The 27880-nt window shown below is 39.5% G+C and overlaps 2 protein-coding genes across 4 annotated transcripts in view; both read right to left on the minus strand.

The window, feature by feature from the left end:
* Window positions 1-617: 617 nt before the first annotated feature.
* Window positions 618-8277, minus strand: kars1 (lysyl-tRNA synthetase 1). 3 transcript variants are annotated; one of them, XM_054611983.1, is made up of 15 exons: window positions 8146-8213; window positions 7317-7484; window positions 6868-7012; window positions 6597-6762; window positions 6401-6494; window positions 5902-6088; window positions 4777-4902; window positions 4452-4571; window positions 4077-4239; window positions 3351-3524; window positions 3064-3149; window positions 2891-2976; window positions 2678-2804; window positions 2443-2586; window positions 618-1238 (listed from the first exon to the last, which is right to left on the minus strand). In XM_054611983.1, the coding sequence occupies exons 2-15, from the start codon at window positions 7454-7456 to the stop codon at window positions 1155-1157; spliced, it is 1842 nt and encodes a 613-aa protein (XP_054467958.1). In that variant the 5' UTR covers window positions 7457-7484; window positions 8146-8213; the 3' UTR covers window positions 618-1154. The 3 variants fall into 3 exon arrangements, with proteins under 3 accessions (XP_054467958.1, XP_054467966.1, XP_054467975.1); XM_054611991.1 differs by lacking the exon at window positions 7317-7484 and having other exon boundaries at window positions 8146-8277; XM_054612000.1 differs by lacking the exons at window positions 7317-7484; window positions 8146-8213 and adding an exon at window positions 7627-7645.
* A 1728-nt stretch (window positions 8278-10005) lies between these two features.
* The window catches only part of nfat5b (nuclear factor of activated T cells 5b), a 32004-nt gene continuing 14129 nt past the window's right edge, over window positions 10006-27880 (minus strand). The window contains 14 exon segments of the mRNA XM_054612638.1: window positions 10006-15030; window positions 15826-16420; window positions 16423-16496; window positions 16499-17600; window positions 17792-17895; window positions 18079-18153; window positions 18530-18662; window positions 20314-20366; window positions 20471-20605; window positions 21528-21700; window positions 21984-22174; window positions 22986-23175; window positions 24052-24679; window positions 27469-27594. Of these exon segments, the coding sequence (XP_054468613.1) occupies window positions 14792-15030; window positions 15826-16420; window positions 16423-16496; window positions 16499-17600; window positions 17792-17895; window positions 18079-18153; window positions 18530-18662; window positions 20314-20366; window positions 20471-20605; window positions 21528-21700; window positions 21984-22174; window positions 22986-23175; window positions 24052-24679; window positions 27469-27594 (3818 nt within the window). The 3' untranslated portion in view covers window positions 10006-14791.

Consider the following 27880-nt stretch of genomic DNA (forward strand, 5'->3'; position numbering starts at 1 on the left):
TTGTGCAGCCTAGAGTGCAGATTTTGGTTTGGGGACCAGGGTGGGAAATGTTCCACTCCTAAGGGGGCAAAACAATGTGTTCAGTTACTTTGAAACACACAAAACAGAAATTGTGGGAAAGAAAATAATTGTGCCATGAAATTTGACAATACACACACTAATTAAAAAGTAAGAAATCATAAAGATTGTCCTTTTAAAGTAGCATTCTCATTGAATAAAAAAATGAAGGTATCTAAAGACAGCCTTTTGACTGCTTATTGGCATTTCATTATAATTGTAAGATTAATTATTTTTCTTGCAACGCTTACTGTAAATGCTGATTAAGCTATTTATTCAGCTGCAAGGTCAGCGTAATTATGTAAGACCCTATGCTCTGTCCCAGTGGAATAGTCTAAGATAATTTCCTCCGAAGCACTAAATAAAGTATCAGTCTTGAATTCATTGATAACTATTTAAATATTAGTTTTTGCATGTACAGAAAAGATGTTCATCATCATCAGTGCTACCAGGATTTTCAAATCAGTGAGCCTCAAAGCCATCATAATACTATAATCCTGTTCTGTAAACTCATAATACATTGGATTTTGTTCTTTAAACAGACATGAGAGCAAACAATGTTGATTCATATTCACTTTATTGTTGCCATGTTTAAACTTCTTGGCAGAGGTCAAGCTTAAAAAGTATCAAGACATGGAATACAAGCAGACCTGGTAAAACAGATGAATATACTGAGAACACAGGTGCTTGAGTTTTATTATGTGGTGTATCTACTCTGTATTTGGTAGCAAGAATCAAGCACCCCGTGGAATATCTCAAAGTATATTCAAAAATATTTCATCCAAATTTGCATACAACAGCAGACCACACACGACTTCCTGATCACAGGCCATCCATTTACCGTCTGGATGACAATGAGGATTAAAATGTCTCCTTACAATCACTCAAGGAGAAAACAGCAAATATGATCGCAGAAGTGTAAGAAATACAATTTATCGAGACGAAGATGATTTCCCTTTGCAACAATCAAACCTTTGACTGACTAACATTGATAAAACAAAAAAAACCTGCAGGCTCCACTGATGACCACAGTGAGGTAAAGGCTCTTACTCCATGCGGACTCCTGCACGGCTCTGATAGCAGTAGCGGTCATGTCATTAGACGGAGGTGCCCTCTATGGGCGCTGTGGGCGCTGATGTCTTGTTGTCGTCAGGCTTCATAGCTGGGAAGAGTAGCACCTCCTATGACAGAAGAAAACATTCAGCTCAAACATAAAAGGAGACCACTGACAGATATTGGCAGCTCAAGTATGTGTGCATACAGCCAAAGGAATGTGCTTTCTTGATAATGTTATCTCTTTAGTCCATTGTTCTTTGTGTCCCATTAATCATGTAATCTACTGTTGTTTTACAACAGACTAAGGGACGCCATCATGTGGTCACACATACCAACTGCATGATCATCAACAAGCCTATATTGATTTTATCTCTTATATAGTAGTAGTAAGTTTTACTTTTTACCCTACTATAACAATTTGTGTTTTCACCTTATCTTGGCTCTCATATATGATCTTAAGCAGTGTGCGAAATACAGAGGTCCTAGGGGAGCGGAGACCCCTTGATTGACACTTCAGACCCCTAAAAACCTAAATTGCAACATTTTCGGGCGTCTCTAAAATCGCAAGTAAATTTTTTGTAACTTGTAATGGTCACAAAAAAATCTTTTAGTAGCTTACAAATGCCCAGCCGTTTTCATTATTCAAAATGCAAAACTAAGCGCGAGAGACGATTTTCCTCCAAAAACGACACAACCAGCCAGATCTGCTACAGGTTGCATGAAGTGAGCTTGTCTTTACGTCTGATTTTGGACCTAAATGGAGCCAAGGTCTGTGTTTTGGGTTCTAGCATATGTGTGTGTGTGTGCGTTGGGTTAGAGAGAGGAGAGTGTGCTGTGCCTATTCTGTTGCGGTGCAAAGATGTTGCGATGTGTAGTTGTGCGAGTGACCTTATTGTTAACAATATTAGCGTTAGTGATGTGTTTGCAAAGTGTGTGTGTGTGTGTTTAGCCTAGTTGTCCATTCAGTTTTCATTCAATTAGGACACACTACTTACAACATTGCATATTGAACTCTTGCTCATATATCAGTTGCACAGAGGATTGTGGGTCGGAATAGACAGAAAAGCATGCTGGATGCAGTAGGACATCCTGGTATTTTGAGCATTTTGCAAAAGATATTATATACGCGTCGCCACATATCGGAACTTGCGTGCATGTGAGTCGTCATTTGGGGGTACGAGACAAAAGTGGGACCCACTACTGGTGGTCAAAATTCCACAGTTTACCTTTAATATTTTACATTCTATCTCTCCATATTTTGTCTTTGTGGTACAAGGACTTTTTAAATGACTGCATCTGCTAGCATCATGATTAAGACGACAGCTTTACCTTGATGTTGTTGGAGTCAGTGAGGAACATTGTGAGACGATCGATGCCCATTCCCCAGCCGGCAGTTGGTGGCAGTCCATATTCCAGAGCTGTGCAGAAGGTCTCATCAACGCCCATGGCTTCATCATCGCCCTCTGCTTTGGCCTGATAAGGATACACCATAAAAATGATTAACTCGCACTTGACCTTTATAAAGCGACAATGTACCAGGAAATACAAATACTTCTATACACACCATGGCTTGCTGCTCGAAAAGCTCCCTCTGTCTAATCGGATCATTCAACTCAGTGTAAGCATTGCAGATTTCCTTCTTCATCACAAAGAGCTCAAAACGCTCCGTTAGGCCTTTCTGTGTTCTGTGCCTGTAATAATTGAGGAAGTGTCAGTATAAACCTGAGCATCACATCTTTAAAGGATAAATATGAGGCTGAAACAAGGCGTTTCTCACCATTTTGCTAAGGGACTCATGATTTGGGGATGTTCACAGATGAATGTGGGGTTAATACAGGTGACCTCAAGGAAATCTCCAACCAACTGTGGGGAGAAAAATGTGTCAGTAAAGATCTCATAGTAAAAAACAAAAAAATGTACACCAGCTACTGATGTTCATTAATGGAGAACCTTGTCAAGGAGGCGGGCAGTGGTTCTGGGTGGAGGACATTCAACTCCTTTCTGTGCACACAGGTCGTCAAAGAATTTACGCGTCTCTGAAGAAAAAAAGGGCAAAAGAGAAACATGTAAAGGAATCTGCTGTTAGAATAAAAACATTTGAAATATATAAAATACATGAAGACAAAACCTTATATTTGTCAAAGAGAACGTGTCAGAGAAACCAAAGTTACTCTCAGTTCTAAGAGTCGGTTGTCTTCTCACATAAAGTCCAGCTCTACATTTCTACAGGCTCTCACCATCACTGTCGTAGCTGTCAGTAGGCGGGAACTTCACTCCCATAATCTTCTCCAGGTCGTGTGTCATGCTCACTCTTCTGAAAGGCGGAGTGAAGTCAATCTCATGGGCCGGTCCCTCCGGGCCTTCAGGGTGATAAGTCACCTTGTATCCTCCAGTGATGTGTTTCACCATCCCTGAAGAAATGAAGGTAACACTGAGTTAAATAGAGCAGTTCTCCTATTTGTTTATTGGGTACCTTTCATGTAACAAAACTGAGAAGACACTGAGATGAAATGGCACGCTGGCCGATTTTTTTTTAAAAATAGCTCATAACCTATTTCATACTTGAAACTATTTTTTTTATGTTGAATTGTCTCCTTATCCCAAATTGACACTTTACTCTTAGGAGACTGTTGTTGCCTCTTACGCAGGTGCAAACAGGTCTGCTCTTAATGCATCTAACGTAACGCTTCATGCTTTTACTTTCACTGAACTAAAAACAGAAAGAGAAAGGAGTAGAATGCAAAGGAGGCTCCCCTCATGGCATTCATTACAATCATGCAGTGTACAGGGAAGGGCCGTCTGTTTAGTTTGTCAGACATTGTTAACAAAAGCAATCTTAACCCAGTCAAATCTTAACAAGACTGGCAAACGTTTTTTGCTAGTCACTGCTGGTTCTTTTTTCATTGGTTTGTTAGCCTGTTTAACCATTTATCACTATGCTATCTTTCTTTGTTTTCACTTACCTGAGAGAAGTTTCTCAGTGATTTCCATCAAGTCATAGTAATCGGCATATGCCATGTAGAATTCACAGGTGGTGAACTCTGGATTGTGAGTAAGATCGATGCCTTCATTCCTGAACTGACGGCCGATCTCATACACTCTGTCCATTCCTCCAACCACAAGCATCTGTGGGAAAAGGTTGATATGCAGCGTTAATATCAAGACACCTGACACATGTAATAAACCCCTTCAATTACAGTGAAGTGGATTTATACAAAGAAAATGTATTTCTGTACAAAATATTCAAAACAATCACAACAAATAAACAGAAATATGGAAGTGAGTGATTACTGAGAAAGGACAGTTCTTGAATGGATGACTCATGAAAAGCAGATTACCTTGTGGTAGAGCTCAGGTGCGATCCTCATGTACAGGTTCATGTCCAGTTCATTGTGGTAAGTAACAAATGGACGGGCCACTGCTCCACCAGGAATGACGTTCATCATCGGTGTCTCAATCTAAAGTAACAGACACATGATACAGTAAAGCTACATTACACAGACTAATTCTATGTTCCTTAAATGTGGAACGAATTTGCAAACTATTAGAGCATTATAAAATGCCTATCTTTTTATTTTCAGTCTTTAGCTTGTAAAGACATTCAATTGATTAGTTGTGTGACGATGTCAACTTGGACTTCTCAATACAGACAACAACTCTTACCTCCAAAAAGCCCAGTTGGTCCAGGAAACTGCGCAGGTATGTGATGATTTTGGAGCGAGTTATGAACTTTTGCCTCACGTAGTCGTTGAGAATCAGATCCAAGTAGCGCTGGCGGAATCGCGTTTCCTTTGAGAGAAATATTACACAGTGGTGAGAAAAAAATGCTTCAACGTTGGTCATTGCTGTTGTATCGACTGGTCACCTTGTCCTCTCCCCATCAACACAGGCTACTGTGGGCAAATTCAGTAAAACTAACATAACTTTTAGCCCTGAGGTTTTACACTTGAAAGCTCTGAGGTTTTATATTTTGTGGCACTGCAACTCACGCTGGTTGATAAAGATGAACTATTTAATGATAGCAGGGGTCATTTTAAAATTAGGTCAAAATCCCTTCTCTCAAAACGTCTTTCTCTGTTGAAAAGAGAAAGACAAATCATGTGTCCTCTTCTGACAATTTCTGAAAAGGCCACAAAACTTACAGGTAACTTTGCACCAGATAAACTGTATTCTTCACTTTAAGCACACCACGACAAACATTCTCAATGTGAAGTTCTGAGTTGTCATAGCAGGAAAAAAAAGGGTTATATCTTCGAACAATAATAATATTCCTTTGTAGGTGTGCCAGTAAGCCATGCCAACAAGGCAGCATGTGCAATAGAGGATTTACTTGTGATCATATTACTGAACGGGGAAGTCACCACACTCACTCCTCCTGTAGTAGCAACAGTCATCATCTGCCATCATGTGTTCAGTGAGAAAACAACTAGAAACGCTGCTAAAACGGTTTCTGTATTTTCAGGATAGAGGCACTTCTGTCAAAACTCTTGGGTTTAGTTAGTGTAGATAAAAATTGTCAGTAAATCTTGTAAATTTTGAAGCTTTTTTATGACTTAAAAAGGCAATGGCGGATTAGTCTGCGTGGTGACGTTTTAGTCACACTATCCACTGCCCTAAATGAAATGAAAATGTTGAGACATACGAATCAATGCTTCTGCTTTGTGTAGTCCACTCTCACTTTTTAAATGTGGTATTTGCAGAAACGTGTGATTTGGTGTCTTTTTGAGGAAGAGCACGAGGTGCAGTGCGTCTCTCACTATCTGAGAGTCTAATCACGATGGGTTTTACCTTGTCTTTGAGGCCAAAGTGGAGGTGGGGCAACATGTGCAAACATGGCGACAGTAGAGTCATCTCGATGGGAATGATGCTCAACTCCCCCTTTTTTGTCTTTCCTGGGTTACCACGGACGCCGATGATATCTCCGCGGCGCAGTTTGTTGTTGATAGCCACAAAGGCCTCCTCAGACTTGTAGGTCCTGACAGTGTAGGAGAAAACATGCAGAAATTAAATCGCTGGAAGCTTAATCATCCACATGAAGAACAAATAGTACGAGGTATGGTGACATGCTGTATAACATTTCACAATACAAAAATGTAATGATATGAACTTCTGTCTGAAACTATCACATAATCAAGGAATATTGTTTGAGGGTTGAGTGGTTTTGAAGTTCTGTTTTAACTCGAAAAAAGGCCGTTCATCATCGATGCCACTTTGTAGGTCTCTTCATCGGTCTGCAGTCATGTTTCCTCTAAAATTACATTTTGTGACAATGGCTATCATTCTGTACCTTGAGTTCGCCATGACTTGCAACTTGACGCCTTCACCTCGCAGGTCGTAGAAAATCAGCTTAGCACCAGAGGCCCTCTTGGCGTGGACACGGCCTGTAAATCATAAAACATAATTAACAGGGCATCTACTACTGGGGTACAGTGCACATAGTAAGTGGAAGAAACAAATGTAGGATCTTTAAATATTCATGGTACCTGAAACACTGAAAACAACATCAGTCAGCTGATCTCCAGGCTGAAGATCGCTGTATTTCTTGATGAACTCTGTGAGTGACAGGTCCACATGATACTTGTGAGGGTACGGGTCCTCTGCTGTGCCCTTCAGTTCCTGGATTGCCTGGGTGCGGATCTTGAAGTATTGCTATGACAGAGGGAAACACATTATTTACACAAAAAGATCAAAATATTAAAGGGGCATAATAAAAGTAAGGGTAAGGTTTTTGATCAACACTGAAAAAGAATTCACATTTGGGTCAAGCGTCTCCTCATCCTGCCCACAGGCATTTTCCGCTCCTTGGTCATTGGATTCTTTCTTTTGGTCCAACTGCTCTTTGACCTTTGCTTCTTTCTCTGCCACCTTCTTATCAGCTTTCATTCGTCTCTTCAGCTCACTGATGAGAAAGGGGAATCAAAGGGGAATCAAAGATGAGTCATCGGTTAGATATTATAGTTTCCTATCAATGGTGCAACTACAACTGAAATTGCATTGATGTTCAAACTGTTTAAGAAAACGCAACAGCAGACAAATTTACGATTTCCAACATAACCACACCGTACATTTTATTCTAAAACAAGGCCACGCATCAAACAACTAATAGCAGAGACACACACTCATGCAGAAAGGGAAAGGGGACCACATTTTCTTTGATGACAAAAGGTTGGTTGTTTTTCTCATTGGAATGGAAATCCACCAACCTTTTGTCACCTCTCCAACGGATCCCGTACATTTGAGCTGAGACTGCAGCTGTACATGGCTGTGCATATTTTAACCACTGTCCCCTGACCCCCAAGGCTTGGCACAGCTGCTGCCTGGCCGCCCTGAGCAGACACAGCATGCTGAGCTACCACAGTCAGCGGACAGACCTGAGAAACAAGACAGACAACGTAGCTTACAGCATGTAACAGCTTCAGCAAAGGCTGTCTCTGGCCAACCAGGCAATATATATTCTATAACTGTAGGGAGAATAACTACAACAGTAGGAAACAGAATTTGAATTCAGATTACTTTTACTTTTGGTTAGCCAGGGGTGTGTCAGAGACTACATAACGTTTGGTTTATCCTTGCAAATAAAGTCAAAGAAAGTAAAGAAGGACAACGCAGTGAGCATCATTTAAATACTGTCTAAATATCCCACAAGTTAAGATTTATTTCAAACACAAGGTAAAGAAACCAAACGATTTCACGTCCACTGTGTGGAGGACATTTCTTTGATGGTACTGTGGGTCTTGTAGTTTTACCGATCAGTAAAAGGCACTATTGCTATTGGCTTCAGCGCATGTCCAGGACTACAACTACCAGACCCATAAGAGAGCTGAATCCTGGGACGTGTAGTCTTTTGGCGTGTCACCCTATAGAGCGTGGATTCAACCTCACTTCGCTTTCATCTTCTGACCTGATGCAACACTTTATAATATTGCGAAGCCAAATTCATAACTGCTAAAATATGTTTTTATTAAAGCATAACGACCCCGCGTAAAGCGTTGGGAATAGTAAACGTGCAGTGGAAGAAAATAATTAGCTCACTTTTTGCTGAGTTTCTCTCCGTCCAACGCTGTCACGTCAGCCATGTTGTCGACGCTGCGCTCACAAAGATCAAATGACGCGCAAGAGCCGCAAAACACGCGAGGACTTGATGGTGCGTTTTGGTGACTGTCGGAAAACAGTGAACGGGAAAGAGAGAAGAAATAAAGTACAACCGTGTCCCGAGCACCACAAATGATTGCTTCTGGAGCATTAAGGGCTGGACATGTGTTTTGTGTTTTGTTATTAGATAGATAGATAACCTGGCTAATTGTTTGATTACAAATACAACAAAGTGCTGGTTAACAGGTGATTTTGACCTGAAGTAGTGCTAATCAAAGATTTAAGTTAGTAACAGCTTCAAATTCAGCATAAACGTTTGTCTTTATTTTACACAGACAAGTTAAAACTCACAGTTATTAGACTTCAGCTCATTTTTAAGCTTTTAATTTATCTAAAGTCTGGATCAAATCTCAAATGGATTTTCACAATCACACTTGAAAATGCAATGCTACTCATTTAGTTTAACTGAAGAAAGTGTTTCTTTAAATTCAATTATATTAATCCTCTCATTACATGACATTATTGAGCTAAACCTTTTCTCATAATCGACTTACAATAAGCAAATTAAACCATGAAGGTACGACCACAACAGTGCCACAATCATGCCAGTACATCAACTTAATTTATGCTGATCTACTGCAAGTGCCATACATGCCACGAGATAAGAGATGTAGAAAGATTTTCTTTACTTATTTAAAAAAAAACAATATTTTATGGGTCAAAGTGCAGCCTCAACAGATGATTTTTCAACTTGTGATGGAAGATGTGGAGGTTCTGCTGTCCTGATGTCAGTGGGGAGTTCGTTCAATAATTAAATAACAGTCAAGACTCAGTGGAGCAGTAGCCTGGCCTCCTTCTCTATACAGCCACATTGATAAACTGAATCTTAATGTTATACTGAGCTTACATGTGTTATTTGATTACAATTCAACTGTGATGATGCTTCTTATGTACAATTTTCATTTATCAGGTGGGCAATCAATGTGGTTATTAAGGCCTCAACCAGTTTAAATATGTAAGACACAACTTCAAATCCAACAGTAGGGTTTCTTAACTCTAATGATGTAAAACCTCTTTACTTACCCTTCTGTCAAATTTTACACAGATACACCTTCAAACTTACATCAAATTATTACAGCTCATTTTTAAGAAATTTACCTTAAGTGTGAAAACTAAAGTTTGGATTAATTCTCAAATGGGTTTTCAAATCATATGAAAATGCATTTTTTCTCATTTGGTTTAGAGCAAAAAAATAAACTTGATGCCTGAATAACAGAAGGGTTAAACAGGACACAGCTTAAAGTAAATGATTTATGCGAATGATAGTAGGATGAAGGAGCCAGAGGTGATGATCTAACACAGCTGCTGGCATAACTGTCATCTTTTGGTTTCCAACTTGAAGTTCATCTTTTTTTTAATAAAGTCAAAGCTAGGTTAAGGAGTTATATTTTCCTGTGTGGTAATTTAAAAAATAAATGTATTTCCTGTATATTGTATATTCATGTATGATTGAAATAATTGATCATTAAAATAAAACATAACTCCCCAGCTTTCTCATATACTTGTGGGAGGAGCAAACATTTCTCAACAACTGCAAATTGTCACTTAAAACACAAGAAAAGTCAAAGGGATAAAACTCTGACAAGGGACACCTGCTGCAAAATGTTGAACTTGCCCGTCAATGACAATGATTTAAGATAAGATAAGATAAGATAATCCTTTATTAGTCCCGCAGCGGGGAAATTTGCAGGCTTACAGCAGCATAGTATGCATTAAAAAAAAAAAAAAAAAAGAGCTGTACACAAGTTGTTATGAAGTGGGCAAATTTCAGATTGTTATCTTAGATGATATGATATATGAGCGTGTGCTTTTCTGTGAAAACTACATAAAAAAACCACCGGCCATCAGACACAGAGTCAGAGCATGTGCTTTGGCACGGTATCAGCTTAAACTAAAATCACATATTTCTGGATCAATGTGTATCCCCATCCCACAGCCACACCTTCTACTGCAGTAGCTTTCACCAAAAACAAGGAGAAAAAAGCACAGAGGTCTAACATTTAAAGTATATATGTTTAATATAGATAGCAGCAAGTTTACAGAAATTTAATCGCAAGAGAAAAAAAAAACATCCCAACAAAAGCCGAATATAAAGAAAGCTTTTTTTTTTTACCCCAAGGCTGATTATTTGACAGTTGTTCACATAGGAACAAAATGGCAAAATTTCCCCCTTGCTATTTCCAGGACTGAATAGTCTGTTTACTAGAAGAGTGGTTCACTTATGACTTTAAAGATGTTTCAGATATTTGGAGTTGGATTTATGAAAATAATAAAAACAGACTCAAATCAGGGACAAATGTTTTGCAAAATTTGTAACTCACATTATTACTAAATAACAGGTCAAAACTATTTTGGTATGTATTGACTTTTACTGTGAGAATGACATGACATCCTGGTAACTCAGAGGACTTGTGATGAATCAGAGATATTAGGAACCACTGCACCAGTAAACACTAAGCCTGGATCCACATAAACCCTACAAGCAAGAAGGCAATACAGAAGACTGAAAAACAATTAGTGACCCTTGTTTCACACACACAAAAAAACCCTCCATTAATGAGAAGAGAAATTTTCTAAAAGTCAGACTAAAATCGGTTTCAGGAGACAATCAAAGCAAAATAAAACATTTCACAAGCAACATAAATAATAGAAAGAACATCTACTTTGGTTTATCCTTTATGCTGAAAATGGTAGATGCTATTTAGAAAAATATATATTCAAAAACTAACAGATCTACATTTACAGTATATTAGCTGCATAGCAGTTGCAGGGAAAGTTTGTCTGCATCTACGTTTTATAACATAAATGCAATGGATACTTCAGTACAAACAATTTAGATGCATGACAGAAATTGCACTACACGTTTATCAACCACAACCACATTTATCTGGTCACTGTTGTCGAGCATTTAAAGTACATTTAAAGTCTTATGGCTTAAAACATTCTAGTTAACGAGGACTAATCATAACTGGCAGAACCAGCGAAGTGTTAAACAGGCAACTATGGCAAAACATCTATCTGGTCGCTACAACATCACCTCCTCAAGGCACATGTACGATATCTACTAGTGTCTAAAGTGACATTTTAGGAAGAAAGAAACACAGTTTCAACACCTGTGATGGCAGATTCAATTTGTTGATATTAAATGAATGGGTATTGTTAAAAGAAAACCACTTGTTCTATTGCAAGAAAAGAGAAAGTTAGAGTCTGTAGCATCTTAAGGAAATATGAGAACTTTTATCAACAATCCCCCTCTCTTCCATACAGTTAGTAGTGACTGTATAATGAGTCACTCTTTTATATATTTCTGATCTCCAGTTACATTGTAAATACACAGATGAGGAAACTGTAATTCAAAAAAGTAATTACCTCCACAGTATGTGTATAAAAGAACATTCTTCGTGAGACATTTACAGGCAAGCTGCATAATCACATTCAGTTCTATATTCAAAGTAAAAAATACTGAAATTTGTTGGTCCTTTTTTGAAGGATTTTTGATTCTGACATTCAAACCTTTTTTACTATTTGGTCAAAAGGGACTACAAGTCCAGGGGTCCAATTATAAGCCTTGAGCAAGCACCTGACATGTACATTAAGGTGATTATTATTACAAAATCCAACAAGATAACTGTGCACAGGAATGTACATGTTATTCATAGTCAACAATCTCATTTTAAGGCATCATTACCATCTTCACAAGGTGCCAGTTACAGTATCAGCCGTTGTGGGGGCCGAATTAACATTGCTGTTATCAATACAGAGAAGATCTGAACACAACGTTTAAGGAAAACAATTTAGATAATAAACAACACACAAATAAATTAGATATGCTTCTCCGAAGAGAAGCACTGGTACTACACAGATTAAAATAAAAGATCTAAACTTTGTAAAACAAAGAGAAATAAAATCATAAATACTCAACACTGGAAAATCTTAGTTCTTCTATTTCACAAGTTGAAGAAAGCCGATCACAGATAGCTCCTTTTCTCCAACGTCAGGTTTCCTTCAGGAGTAGGGTCCCTTTAAAAACCACTCACAACCGTTCAAACTGACACGCCGTAGTTTCTCAAATCACATTAGTCAAGTTTACACTGTCTCCATCATAAAACAGCGGTTTCTGACTTTAAAGTGTATAAATGTAACGTGTGTGTGTGTTTCTACCAAACTGTACATAGAAAACAAGACAACAACTGAGGCTTTAAACTGAGCTAATTCTGTCATCATCAGAGACCCGCCCCTCGTTCATGCGCACACTTACAGTAAGTGAAACTAAACATGACACAAACATGCGTTTTTTCCCCAAAACAAAACAACAAACGGAAAGAAAAGTGTGGCAGCAGGACATCGTGCCTAATAATGAAGCCATCTATGTCTATGTTTTTACTTCAGAAATAAACAGAAAATAAAAGCTCACGAGCCATAAAACTGGCCTTTCATCAGGATTTATGCAAAGCAAGATTCCAGTCAAACTTTGGTCCTGAGGCCACTGGCCGACTCCAGACGACTGCATTTACAAGAAAACATGTAAAATGGGCTCTGTTCCTGCATGTTAATACCTTAACCTGGATGAGACGTATAATGTACAGTTTGCTTCTCCTCTACATTCACTAAATCCATCACATTAATAAAACTGGTAAAAAAAAAGGCTCTTTTCTAGCTGGTTTAAGAATACTATTCCACTATCATGCGTGCCTGACGCAGAATCATGCCATCAAAATGACACTAAAACACAGAATAAAATAATATACTATATAACATTCTACTCTCGCTACTGTCGATGTGTTTGATTAAGAGTTATATGTCAACTGAAATGAGATAATTTGAATAAAAATGCATTGATCCGCATGTTTCACTGGTTTTGAGGAATAAATAATGTATACGTTTTGGGAATGAATAGTTGAAAGTTGTAACAGCATGTTTTAAAAATGTGTCTTCTTCACTGTAAACAATGAGGAAGAGGCGGCTGAGACAAAGCCACACCACCTCTTGTGGGACTTTACTGTACTCTCAGTGAGTAAAGTGGTCACAAAGAACAGCATCGTAAAGTGCTGAACATACATGTGAAAGATAAAAGTCTCAGCCATTATTTGTTTTATTTCTTTCGTATTTTCTATCATATTTCTACCACCACATTTTCTTACAAGATTCATCTCTTTGTAATGCATTTAAAGGAGAATCTGCTCTAAAAAGTAGCAAACTGACACAGTTTGGTTTTGATGAATTCAGACTAAATGTTAGCCTGAACATGTTTTCTTATCTATATCGCTATTGTAAAGTATTTTGTACTGAAAGATGTGTCACAGCTGGAGGTGACCTGCAGTGCAGAGCATCACTGACAGCTGTTGGCTGAACTTCGAAATATTATTTTACAGGTATTACTGCACCAACAGGTCTAGACAAAACTAGATCTAATTTAGCCAGGCCTCTTGTAGATAGCAACAAAATGCATATGTTACTTTAGTCATAAACCTACTGAGCTCTGCCTCTTTCCATATCATTAATGAAAACCAAAGTCACTGCTTTAGTGAATATATTCATATTATCAGGTGCAAGCTACAACATTTAAACAATCAGCACCCACATATAAGACACTTGTTTGTGACTACATAATCAAAATAAGTGTAGAACACTTTTCCACTTTCTTCTACCTCTCATTTCTCTGCCTCATCTCTAACTTTCTTTCAATAAACTTTCTGCACTGTTGGCTGAAAATTATTTCAAACCACGTCAACTACCTTCCACATCATTGATGTATTCCACCATACATACCACAGTCTGTCTAAACCTTGCTGCTATATCGCACACTCCACCTTCCCTGCAACAAATATACAAAATAAGTATTAAAGGGAACACTATTCATGGAAACCATAAGACACTTTGGAGACTTAGGAAAATGCAGCAAAAACCAAGAGATGCTGCAGATGACATCACTGACAATCTATTGTCAGACACACACAAAACTTCACAAGTTAAATGAGTAACAATACCACTGAATTACTGTACTTCTGGAGGAAAAGTTGAAGAAATAGCACAAAATGGTGTTCTTCTCTAAGTAATGACAATTTGCCTGTTCTCGCCTGGAGTCCATCTAATTCTGCACATTACAATGTGACAATGGGGAGTCAGTCATGAAGTCAATAAGAAATATTCACTTTTCCAGGCTACTCAGCAAATAAATTCCCAATCAAATTCTTAGTTCACTGTCTGGATATTAATTTGTCAAGCTTGTCCTTAACTAGAGATACACATATCATTCTTGAGAATAATCACGAGAGAAAGAGACTGGCTAAGCAATGACAGCAGCACCTTCACTGCTCTTTCCGGATAAACCCTCCGCCTGAAGTAAACCGGATAATGTCTTAAGGCACAAAAATAACAAGAGTTCAGATTTAAGAACATAATGATCGGTTTGTCTCAAACTTCATGATGCAGGGCTAATTCACAACATATTTTACTGCATGTAGTAGTGTTTGTCTATTTTTCTACATTTTACAATTATTCCACATATAAAAATGAAACGACGAGTTTAGTATGAGCGAGTTAAGTTGCTGCCGGTTTCCTGCAGGCTGACCAACAGGTCATCCATCTTCTCCATGTTCTGAGAGGCATTCATGCTATTCTGCACGGGCCCAGATTGAGACAGGGACTGGCTGAGCAGAGACTGGATGTGAGCGTCACTTTCTCTTTGGTTCTGACCAGACTGGCTGATGGCTATAATCTGATCTGACAGTGTGTTTCCAGGAGTACTCATCAGCTGGTCACATTCTGCAGGGAGGGAACAGAATGAGTTTACAAACCCCACAGGTTACAGTGTAAGTTTGTACAGCAATTTTAATGTTCAAAGTTTTTCTCTGCTTTTGAAATACACACATACTTTCATGTTCAACTATAGTTTAGTTGGTAAAAATATGAGTACATCGTATCAAGTGCATTGAAATGCAATCAAAGGACAATTAGCAACTATTAAGACTACTGAGGGGGCTAGAGGACTGAATTTATGATCAGAATAATGAGTTTTCTTTCAACATTTAGTAAATTTATTGCAATGTGAAATTTATTTTTACATTTGTTTATACTTTTTATACCTTTTGTTTCAAAAGTTTACATAGTTATCAGTTTACAGATAACAGATAGCGTTTTAAGATATCACAATATGGTTCAACTGAATTCATTTTAAAAAAAAATAAAAAAAATTCATTCTTTCCCATTTGTACAGCAGAATCTTTTAAATGGTAATTAAGCAATTTAGTAATTCATATTATATTCATATTATAGTCTCAACAATTAAATATCTAAATAAATTATAAAAATTGTAAACCAATGTTTTTGGGGAATTAAAAGGGTCATTTTTTTTCAGGTTGCACATAAATTTAACATTTGGTTCCCCATTTACTTTAACTCTACTATCCTTTATATGAGTAAGGGGAGTGTCTTGTAAAAAATATGTCAATTTGCAAATGGAGATAACAAAGTTCTAATACAAAATTTGCCATCTGCACTTGTTGGCAGTCAGTCATACTACAGGATCAAAGGTGTGCAACTTTTTAATCAATTCCTTACCGTTCTGAATCCCAAAAAGGAATAGGCCAGGTTGTTGAGGCTGGCTGGGCCGATTGATGCTCCCACTGACAGCAGTCTGAAACAGAGTCCCTGGCTGTTGAACAGGGGAAGAGGTGGTTGTTTGGAGGTTCGCCACGCCATTCTGTGAGGCAAACATGGCTGACTGTGCAAGCTCCTGAGCAGCCAGTCCCCCCTGCAGAGAAGCCATGTTAGACTGAGGCATGAAGAGGCCCACAGGCTGCTCCTGCCGGTTGTTTGAGCTGCTGCCCAGCTGCATCGGCTGTTGCTCCTGAAATATGACTTGCTGTCGGGGGTCGGCAGGGTTCCCTAAAGCCATGGGCTCAGAGCGATCCTGCTGGTTTACTGTCACCATGCTGGCTTGGGAAAAGAGCAGAGAAGGGTTCGGAGGCTCTTGGGAAACTAAACTGCTGCTGGTCAGCGGTGGCATCTGGCCCTGGCTGCTGAACAGGAGGCTGGAGGCCTGATCTGGAGTGGGCAGGGGGTTGTTGCAGAACAGTAGGCCAGCCTGCTGCTGCTGTCCTGGAGAAAGTGTGTTTGCAGATGGATGTGGGGAGATGTTCTGAAACAGGGAAGCCTGCTGGGCTGGCTGTGTGTGGGGCTGAGGCTGGGGGGCTGCTGCTGCTCCATGGGGCTTCTCTGTTGGATGGGGGGAGCTGGGTTTGAGCCTGAAATACTGATTGTGGTTCAGGGGCAGGCGTTTGTAGAGCACTGAGGAAGGCCAGCTGCTGCTGCTGCTGCTGCTGTTGTTGTTGCTGTTGTTGAGCACTACTGGTTGTGAGCTGAGAGGACAGGGATGTCTGAGGGAGGAAAAGTCCAGGGGTTGAGGGCTGCTGGTCCTGAGACTGTAGAACTGTCATGGTGTTTTGGAAGAGAGTTCCCTGTGGATCTTGTGTTTCAGCCAAAGCACCGGGGTTGTGGAACATGGGTGGTGAAGGGTGTGAGGGGGTCTGCTGGAGGAAGTTGGTCTGAATTGAGAGCAGGTCACTCGCTTGCTGAAAGAGAGCTGCTTGTTGCTGCTGCTGCTGCTGCTGTTGTTGTTGCTGCTGCTGCTGCTGCTGCTGGGCCTGTTGGAAAAGAGTCCCCTGGTTTTGCACCACTCCCTGTGATGAGCCCGGCTGCTCTGCGTTCTTAGCCTGAGGGGCGTCCTGAAACATGCCACACTGCATCTGAATCTGCGACTGAAACAGCTGCTGCTGTAAATTCTCCAAAACCTGCTGCTGTTGAAGCTGTTGCTGCTGGATTTGTTGCTGCTGAATTTGCTGTTTTTGGATCTGTTGTTGGTGCTGGATGTGTTGCTGCTGCTGTTGTTTAGCCATTGAGTTGTCAGACTGAAGTGGTAAGTTACAGAAACCTTTGGCTTTAAGCTGCCTCACTGCCTCCTCCAGCTGGGCTACTTCGTCTGGGGGGAAAAGAGGCAGTTGCTGCTGTTGAGGTGCAGGTTCTCCACACAGTCTCCCCACAGCTCCAGAGCCGTTGCCGGGCCTCTCCTGTCCGAGGCCCTCTCTGGGCTCCAGGAGGAACTGCTGCGATCCCTGCTGGAGCAGAGAGTCAGCCGGCACAGAGAAGGAGTTGGTGGCTGCAATGTCCTGCTTCTGAATAGTGCCTAAGGGCTCTGTGTTGGGAAAAACAGGAGCCTGGCCTTGGTCAGGTTCCCCTGCAGGCTGAGACAGGTTGTTGGAGAATGGTCTGTTTTTGTTTAGATGACCTGCAGTCATGTCTGGGTTCTGCGGGGCTGGACAGAGGTCACCGGTCTGCTAAAAACACAAAATAAAAAGATAAAAGATGAAAGATGTGCTTTAGGTTTTGTTTTTAGTTTCATTTTACTTCTATTACAGACCAGATAATTAAGTATGAACTCAATTTTATTTTACTAAACATTTATGTGATTTGACATTGAAAAAGTTACTAATCAGGCATTTAAATAGGTTACAGATCAATATATCACCTTAAATACACCAGAAGATTGGAGGTTGCTGGTGACCTCCATCGGAGTGACATCTTCTCTTTTCACTAAAGGCAACATCGAAGGCATTAAGGCACCATCTAGAACTGTAGGAGCAACACCAAGGAATACATCTTATTCTTAAAATGTCTTATTTTGCTTTGTGTTCAAGCATTCAGAGAAGTGGCAGTCAACTGTGAGCTGACTAGTACAGTGTATTAGAAAATTAAAAACATTCAAATGGGAGGCTAATCATGGTAATGAAGAGTAGTTAAAGAAAAGAAAATAACCTTTAATTTGTTCATCAAATGAACAAGTCTTCAATGGAGAGGGCGCTTCTTTCTTCACAGGAACATCATTTTTTGCTACAAAGGCAAACATGAACAGATTTGTATCTCTATGAGCTAATAAAATGAGAAAATCCATGTAAACATACAGCACAATAATAGCATGGTTTACTTTGCATCAAGGCCCTTACAATTAGAAAAAGTGCCGATAAAATAAGAGTCCTGAATGTGGATGAGCCTGAATTCCCGAGTTAAGACTTGGGCTGTTTATTGTGCTGTTGAAAGATATTCCAACTGATTGCTAATACTTTCTCTGATCCTGTAAATTATGACCTTGTCATCAGGAGTTTACATGCTTTCTAACCAGCTTGTCTCCTCATTAGTTGATTGTAAAAAGAGACAGATGAAGAGAAAATGTGTGTGATTTAGTAAATAAACTGAAACAGGAACAAACCTGAATCTGGAGTGTAGGTGAAGGGCTGAACATCATGGGATCTCCCAGCATTCGTCACCACATAGATCCCCACACACACTGAAGAGGTGATGGCTTGGTTCTGGTACGGAGGAACCTTCACTATCACGTGATTCTAGAGAGATTATCATTCAAAGAAAGTCAGCAAAAAATAATGAAGACTACAGTAAGTCTAACTGGTAGAAAATAGTGAAAAAATAATCATCACTTTGTATCTTTTGCCCTACGGACACATCATGAGCACGGGGTGACGTGATACACATTACACTTACTGTTGGAGGTTGTAATGTCAATGTGTGCACTGGACTGAAAGCTTTTTTACACTTTTGGTTCTTATAATATTCATCTGTTATGTTCACAATGTTCATAACTCTAGGATATTCTTACTCAGGGCAACCACATGCGGCCATATCTATCAAATGACACGGGCAATTGCTGAATCACTCAGTTTAATTACGTTTTAATTCCACCTATAAACAGCTGGTGGCAGTAAAGCTTTGGAAAATGTAGCATTGCCTCATAAAAGGGCAGAAAAGAAGACTACTGGCCAACTTTAACAGTGCTGGTTTAAAAAAAGTACTCTAAAATGTTATATTATGTAAAAATAAGGAAATGCATACAATATACTTGTTAGGCTTTGCAGATACACAACATGTGTATCAGTCAGAAACAAAAGAATGTAAACAAAACTCCACAGTGTACCTAAAACAAAACACAAATAACACCTAATGACTGCAACATAAAAAAACATATTTTATTCGCTGCAGATGCATCAACTCACCTACTTCTGACCATTTTGTTTACAAGGGCAAAGGTTCAAACTGGACTGTTGAGACACACTCAGTACAGCTTTAGAGACCGAGTGTAATTAGGTCAGAACACAATGAGACTACTCAAACCTTTGAACCAGCAGTCATTTAAGATGATTACATCTAAAGCCCCATACAAATCTGAAAAGGCTGCTTCTTTCTACTCAGCTGATTAGTAATTGGCATTAAAGGGATAGTTCAGAATTTTAAGTCGGGTTGTATGAGGAACTTATACATAGTCAGTCAGTGTATTGCTTACAGAAGCAGGTGACGCTCTCCCAGTTTGGAGAAACAGAGACGAGTAACGGCACAGAAACTAAGCAATGAACTGCTGTGGATGGGGGCAGACGCAAATTCAATATCAGTTGTAAGTGTACGCTATATTTAGAATATTTTCACTGCTTTATCTTGGTGTCAGACAGCCCTTTCCAGCAGATAACTCTTCAAAGCCACAAGACTCCTTTGACCAAAGTTATTTTTCCTTGCAGAACACGGGAGTATCTGGTCTACCGCTACATCAATCGGTTAGTTTGTTTGTGTTACTGTGTGACTTAGATGAATCCTGACTAACACCTTTAAAATGCCAAAATGACACGATAAAACAAACAAACCGACCGAGTCAGCGATACTTCAGTAACTTCAGTGTTCTGAGAGGGGAAATGAATGCCTTCTTGTCAAAGGACGAAGATGTCTGACAGTAAGATAAAGCGGTGAACGTATTCTCAATAGAGCATACGCTTACACTTTTTTGGATGAGCCTTTTTTTTTAGGCGGTTAAAATACATTTTGCAGCTCCTCTCGTCCACAGCAGTACATTGCTTTGCTCCTTTGCAGGTCCACGCCTGTCTACAGTAGGTCATACACTGTATATGGAAAGGTAAAGCCCCACTTCAAAAAAATCCAACAATCTCTTTATTCATTCAGTACAAAAATAACACAAGAGCAATCACATTTTACCTGGTGAAACAGCTCCATGTCAATTTCAGCCTCTGCTTTCCATGAATTCTCATCTGCAACAGACAGAAGATGCAGCATGTTTAAAGGAGCACAATTACAATGCATGAACCCAAAATATCCACAGACAATCAGATTTCTAAAAATAATAATTTCTTACCAGAGACATTCTCCTGAAATATGACTTTGGTGTCTTTAAGAAAGTTTTTGCCGATGATAAAGACCTCCTCTCCACCTCTCACTGAACAACTGTGTAGTGACTTCTTCAGGATTTCAGGCACTCCTGCAGGCTGAGCTGAAAACAATCATACAGGCAAAAACAGTATTGATAAGTGTCCCTTTTACTGAATTTCACCAAGAAATACCTTGGTTTCATAAAAGAAACAAAAGAAGAAGATTGGTTTAAACTCATTTTCACACAAATTTGCTGATGCCTGTAATGCCTCAATGTAATTGAATGCTAAGTGGTTAAACTACAGAAGGTTTGTGCTGGAAATGGTATTTACAAAATCAGACTTAAACTCTACAACAAATGATTAAACAGCCTCCTGCAGCACAATCCACTGTTGCTACAATCCCACTAGTAGTTTATATAAGTGATATGTCTCCCGACAGCCTGCAATCTAATAAGAAAACGTTAATTTTTTTTATACAGCTGAAATACTGGATATTTCTCATAGGCTTTCAAAATGGCAATACGAACTTTGAACAACCTGAAGCTCAAAACAAGCCGCTGTGTTCGCCAACACAATTTATGAGTCTTTTTCACTTCTCCACACACACACACACAGGTACAGATGCCAAGGGGTATTACTATCTTTTGGGGTTTTGTGGAAAGATATTTCCGTGGATTGCATGTTAACTCTGTGTAAACAAAATAAGTCTACACACCTCTATTGTTTCGTCCTTTCCTTCCCTTTCTCCCCTGTCTCTCTGAAACAGTTTTGCCAAATCGACTTACACAGAAATGTTCTTATGGCCCTAAGCGTCTTTCCTGTTTATGAAACCAACCACACCCGTCATGCTTTACAAGTTATCAAATAACACTTGAACCTGAGGGGATCCTTACACACTGTCATTGTCATATAAACTATGTAAATTACAGATCAGCCGTCTGTTTTGCTTCTTGTTATTATAGTGAAACTGGTTTGTTATAATGAACTAGTATACTAGGATTTCTGAATTGTTCACAGTCAAACACAAGGAGATTGACTTACTACACAGGATTGGAGAAGAGGGAGTTTGTAGTATGAGCACTGATCCATCTGGACGGGGGATGTTGACCCGAAACACAAGTCGAGCTCGTGTGCTTTTCTTCTTCGATCCTGCCACGCCAATACGAGCTTCCACATCAGCATTACGGAGCTTCAAGATCCCGACACAGTCCACCCTGAACAGAGAGATTATGTTAGCCAGGAAAACTTGCAGTTCAAACAACAACTTAACATAGTTTGCTAAACTAGTTACTGCTCAACATTAATGGGGTTAATAAAGTATTTATCCACTATGCAAATCTCTTTATTAAGCAATTGGTTTGAGTTTTCTGTGAAGTACAACTGGGAACATAAAAGCTATACTTGTTCTGTTTGGGGTTGGATATATTAAGATGAAATTTGTTGGAGTAATATTTATCACAAAAACTACCCTATTTCAATCTAAAAAAAAGTACATACGCTTGTGTCATGTTGGTGCTTGGATCGAGGGACACCTCGATGACAGTTGTGCCATCAATGTCCACCTCTTTGCAGGCTGTGGTGTTGCGGCCGGTCACCCTGCAAGCTTGATAAAATCCATGAGGCTTGACACGCCCAGTGTCGTTGCCCACAAACACCTGCAAGACCACTGGCTCATTCACTCCCTCCAGCTGTGTAAGTAAAAACAAAAGAAAAGCCATATATGCATTATAAAACATGTTTTTTATAGATGCTTCTCTACCTGTCCAGCAGATTATCTCAAAGTGTTGCCCAAGTGCATTTCGGGTCTTTTCATCGAGCAATTAAGCTTCATGTGTGCTGTAATCTTAGCTTGATTATCAGCACATCTTCTTGCGCAATCCCGTCAGCCTTTTAAAAGCTAACATGTGTTTGTTATCTTCTGCTGTTAACTTCTGTTTCTAATTTATATGCCTGTTATTTTCATCCTTTTCCACATGCTCTTCACAAGCCTTGACAGTACAAAGAGTAATCAGGTAGAAATCACACCTATCCATGCCCTAAATCATCTCCGCATGATCACCTCCTATATAGTGGGCACACTATCACTATTCAAGCCTTCTGACTCAACAGTTCTAAAATCTCTCTCCACATATACAATACAAAATACTATAAAAGAGCAGATATAAGACAAGTACTGGATCGGACCGGGCTTTGAAAAGTTATCAGTATTAACTTTCCATTTGAGGGGAAATACAATTTGATTCAGGCATCCAATACCGAGCATATTAAGTCTCTACATAAAAAGACACTTTCCAAATTTTGCCACGCTGACCTTAACCCTTCAACCTCAAACTAATTTGACATTTTATTTGCCCCACTGCGCCTATAGCTTTAAGAATAGCAAATCTAAAACACTCTAGCCTCTAGCAGAAACCCAATCATTAACTTAACCTTAAACAAGGGCATTAAAATGGACTACATAGTTCATTAAAGAGGCTGTGTCAGGGTTTGAACAGTTACCTTTACGGTGGGAAAGCCCTGCTGAGTGCGGTCCTTCACTGAACCTCTGCTGCCTTCAGTCAGATAGCGGGCTCGGTGCTGAGTCTCTGGCTGGACGAGTATCTTCACCTCCTTCCCCTCACTCTTCTGTGGGTATTGCATCGAAAGAGTTCCTCCTTTCTGGCTCGTTGTCTGAGGATCATTAGAGCTGCTACAAAGACCAGTTTGACAGAGACACCAGCAGATTATTTCTAATTCTAACATTTCATAGCAATTTTATTTAAGTTGGTACAAACTAGCTGGCATCTTCTGGTATTGTGGTGGTGGAAAAAGCACAGAATGTCTGGAACTTGCTTTAACAGATTATTACCCTGTTCTTATTTGCTCAGAGCCCCCCCTTCCCTCCACCCCCCATGATGCTCTGAGCAATGCAAAGTTAACAGGCCCTCCATCAACCAAGCATATTCTATCCCCTGCTCTTCAAGCGTTCAGGGTTATCTGTTTATTTAATCTTGTCTGCTTATCCTTTGTCTTTCAGAGAGGCTCCATGATTCACTGTGGCTGACCATTGTTTGTACTTCAGTATCCTGCCCCTCCCTCCGCTCTGATCTAACCGCTCTTCTTCAGTCAAAGCATTATGGGAAATTCAGAGCCAGAATACTTTGTTGAAAATTGACATCTGTTGTGCAATGTGTGATTTCCTAATATTACCTATTCTGACAGGTTGAGAGCTGTATGAGAGTATACACAAAGACCTTTCAGACAATGGTAACACAGAATGAAGTACCTACTTAAGAAGTGGGCAACTACCACTGGGTGACAGATTACAGGAAAAACAGTGGTTAATGAGTAAATCAAAAGAAAATTAAATATATATATATATTACAAAGGAAAACTTAAAATCCTCACATTTGAGAAGCTGGAACCACGAAATGTTAATGAAATGATTAATGAATTATGAAACTAGTTAGTGATTCATTTTCTGTCAACCTTCTTGAGATGTAGAAGGGCATGACTTGAACAGTCGGATCAAACAGGTCAAACTCAGTTGTATTTCAAACTAAATAGATTTACAAGTGACACACACCTTCCTTTGGATCCAGTCTTGTTGTCGGGGCCTAGCTGTGACAGGACAAAGTGTGGACCTTTGGCACTGTCTGCATCGAACACGTCCATGCTGGCTTCCCCACGTCCTGCAGACTTAGGACCAGGCCTCTGCCGAGGGGTTCGTTTGCGTGACTTTCGTGGCACCTCTGTGTTGTCATTGTAAGAGACAGAGCTGATGCTGAAGTTGGAGAGAGAGTCTTCCATCCAGATGCTGTTACTCTGCTCTGAGTCCAGGGATGTTTCATCCTGGCAAGACATCCGGCTGTCATCAAACAGGTCTTGTGGAGGTGGAGAGATGTTGAGGACAGTGCGGCGCTTAGATGGGGTCATCTGATGATGTTGCTGTGCCTCCTGGGATGTTACGCCTCTTACTCCTCCTAGCTCACCGCTACTCCTGCAGTTACCGCCACCGCTGCCGTTAACGTTCCCACCTTCTGCTCCAACAACCTCTGGAACCACTCGGCTGCTCCTGGCGTCCTCCAGGTCAACATTGCCGCTGTGGATTGGGTTCTGGTCACTGGCTGAAGCACTGGAATGCATGGTGGGGCTGGAAGAGGTGGAAAAAGCACTGCGGGGGCCTTCCATGGTCATAGAGGAGGACATGGCATCTACAGTGCAAATAATTAGACAGTGAATAAAGGCCTCTCAACCAGGGTTGGCTAGCAGTCCCATTTAAGCAGCAAAATTTGTTTATGATAGTTTATTTTTCGCCTTTGGTTAGCTTTTTTTTATTTTATTCATCCAATTAAAAATTTCCCCCTTTTCATTGGATTTTAAGTGTGTGTGTCTGTGGTGCTGATGATATCTTAGGGTTTGTAAATTTACAGTATAGGTGTTGCTAAAAAGGGGCCAAAGAAGAGATGAGAGGTGAGCAGTCCCCCCTATTTAAAAAAAATGAAATAAGACTTAAAATGCTTGTAAATAATGAAAAAAAAATGAATTCATTCATCATTATTATTAGCGTTTTGTTTATGTTCAACTGCAAAATTGGCCGAAAATTATGAAATGTAAAGGGAAGTTTATAACCCTAATGTGTACAATATGATGCATGCCAATTATTGGAGCTTTTACTTTCAATTTTTTATTTTTTGCTACAAATGATAATTTCGTTGGGACTGAACGTAGCCACAGAGACAAAATAAACAAGCTTCTGACCTATGAAGCAGAGAACTGCAGACCATTTTATATGCAGACACTCCCTGCTTCAGAGGGAACTTCCTGGAATATAAAAATGAGACAGCGAATGAGCAATAAGAGCTGAGCAGTAAAAAATGTATTCAGATTTTTTAGAAAGAATTATAACACAGGTTATTTTGTTTGTCAAAAAAATGTTGCTCCAGCATGCTGACATACACTGTAATTTCAAAAGCATTCAAATAGTTACAATGAACTAGATGAAGAGTGGGGAAAAGTCTGGTTAAATTGCAGATGGTAAAAAGGAGTTAAACTGCTGTTGAAATTCTGGATTGTGTGGTGACTCATTAGTTTGCAAGACACACAGTCAGAAAGAAAAAGAGGCACATACACAGTATGGAGGTAGTGTCATTTTGAGCAAGTATCAAAACACAAACACATACAGTATATTATGATCAAAGTCAGAAACATACAATAGCAACCCAAATTTATGACCAAATGCTGTCAGATGTTGAGAGGCGGGCTATTAGTGTTTTCCCTCTAGTATAGTCTTTGCACTACAAGAAGGATTTTAAAACAGTGCTGTAAATAAATAAAAAAGTCTTTATATTACTGTTCTGCTGAAAACTCGAATTAAAAATGAAGTCAGTTTAAAGCTGGAATGCATAACTTTTATCTTCCCCTCTCTGGTGAGAGTAAATGTAAGAGAGAGAGACCAGGAGAAGCAGGTAGGAGTATGACGAACGCTATGGAGAACAATCCTAAGAAGCACCCTAGAAAGGTTTCTGGAGTTGATGCTCCAGACAAAAAAAAAACTGGGGATACTTTATGAAAGCACTCGTGTGGTCGGGGGAGATGCATTGAGCTCACCTGCAGGCATGCGTTCACCAGCCAGAGAAAGTCACCACAGGCACCACATGTAACGGACGTTCATTAATATGTAAAAGTCCCGCACTCCAGCTTTAAAGAAACTTCTTTTGAAACAAAAATGAAAAGCCAGATGACGTTATTGTAGTTTTCAATAAAACTAACAGTTTCATGTAAAGTAAAATAAACTTAATTTCATTGTCTTTCAGTCACTTTTTTGCACCATGTTAGAGCGCTGCAAGTGGCTGTAACGGAGCCAGTCCATGGATTTACTGAAACTCTTCTAATGGCTTTTGGGGAATTTTCAGAAATGGATTGGGACCAAAGAAAATAAAACATTTTAAATAGCTCTGAATGCGGGAGAAAGGAAACCATATATGTATATATGTAAAACCAGTGACAAGAGTGTGGAGCTCTTTTTCTCTATACTTCTTTTGGTGCTTTTTAATGGTAAATCTCAACCACTGCCCTTAACATTTCTTATTTTTCTTTAATTATTTGCCAATTATTTGTTAATTGTTGTTAAAGTTTTGTTTTTGGACAAAACTATGTATCAAAAGAATGCAAAATGAAAATTAGAGGGATCAAACTAAAAGCTTCACCGAAGCACAAGCTCTGATTTCTAAGAAATACAGATAATTCTTTAATATGCTCCAACCCATATGTCCTCTGTTCTGTTCTGTAAACTCATTATGTTTTGTTCTTTTGCCATGTTTTATGTCAGAATAAAGCCGGACAAATTCTTCGAAAATGCACCAAACCAAAGTTTTTAAAACATTGTGAGTGACCCTTTTCTGTCTGACCCCACTGCAAGCATAATGATCGAAAAGCGATTCATTTCTAAGATGACTCGCTGCTACAGTGTGAGTTCAAAACGCTTATCAACCACAAAAAACTGCCCAAACCTAAATGTTATATATTTTAATATCGTATTTCTGGACTTGTGAGATTCTCTGCAATTGTGTTTTTCTCCTGTGAACAATCAGCTCCACCTTGGAAATGCAAAATGGTCAACAAGGTGATTACAGCCACTCAAAGCTTCCTAATTCTCTCAAAAAGTATATGTAATAATAAGCTCCATTGGGCCCTCTCATCAATGCTGGGTTCTGTGTAAGTTTTAAACCATTTATCTATGTTATAGTCTGTATCACAAAGGAAAAGGGCAGAGAGGTCTAAACACTATATAAACCTGACCCATATTTCAACACTTTGTTGCTGCAAGACACCACAACATACAGGTGATCACAGATGGATTAACTAATTAGCTTTCCTGTCGTATGCAAGTGTTTGTTTGCCTACAGGTACTGACTGTTAACATGTGTTTTGTTTTTTTAAGTGGAGTCTAATCAGTCCTGCTCACAGAGGAGAAATAGAGATAAAAGGAGCATGATCCTACCTGATGCTAGCGCAGCTGAAGGGGGAGGCCCTGCCTCTCCGCCGCTTTTTTGACTCATGACTTTTGGGCTCTGCTGAGTGGAGGAAGGCAGCTGTAGCTCTCTGGGAAGAAGGTCATACGCTGATTCTATTCAGAGAGGCGGGAACAAATAAAAGAGATGATCAGGTGACATATTAACAGGAACTCTACAACTTTTGTACGTCAAATGAGAATCATTATTTAAACTCGTCAGTTCAATCACCAACTCATACAATTTCTCTATTTAATATTATTTCATGTTGATGTCGTAATTCCAGTGTTACATACTAAGGTACAGCACAACTCTTACGCAATTTTAAGAACAAAGGTCTACCTGCTACCTTGTTGGCAACAAACCTGACAAGTGACAAGGAAATACCTATGATACAAGGCT

The sequence above is a fragment of the Anoplopoma fimbria genome, chromosome 2 (genome assembly GCF_027596085.1).
Source record: "Anoplopoma fimbria isolate UVic2021 breed Golden Eagle Sablefish chromosome 2, Afim_UVic_2022, whole genome shotgun sequence".
In the NCBI taxonomy this organism is placed as follows: domain Eukaryota; kingdom Metazoa; phylum Chordata; class Actinopteri; order Perciformes; family Anoplopomatidae; genus Anoplopoma; species Anoplopoma fimbria.

Coding starts and splice junctions, on each gene's coding strand:
- kars1 (XM_054611983.1), bottom strand. CDS start 7,456: ATGCTGTGTCTGCTCAGGGCGGCCAGGCAGCAGCTGTGCCAAGCCTTG. Junction 6,763..6,867: donor AGGAGACGCTTGACCCAAAT/GTGAATTCTTTT, acceptor CCTCTGTCATAG/CAATACTTCAAGATCCGCAC. Junction 4,903..5,901: donor ACTTTGGCCTCAAAGACAAG/GTAAAACCCATC, acceptor TTTCTCTCAAAG/GAAACGCGATTCCGCCAGCG.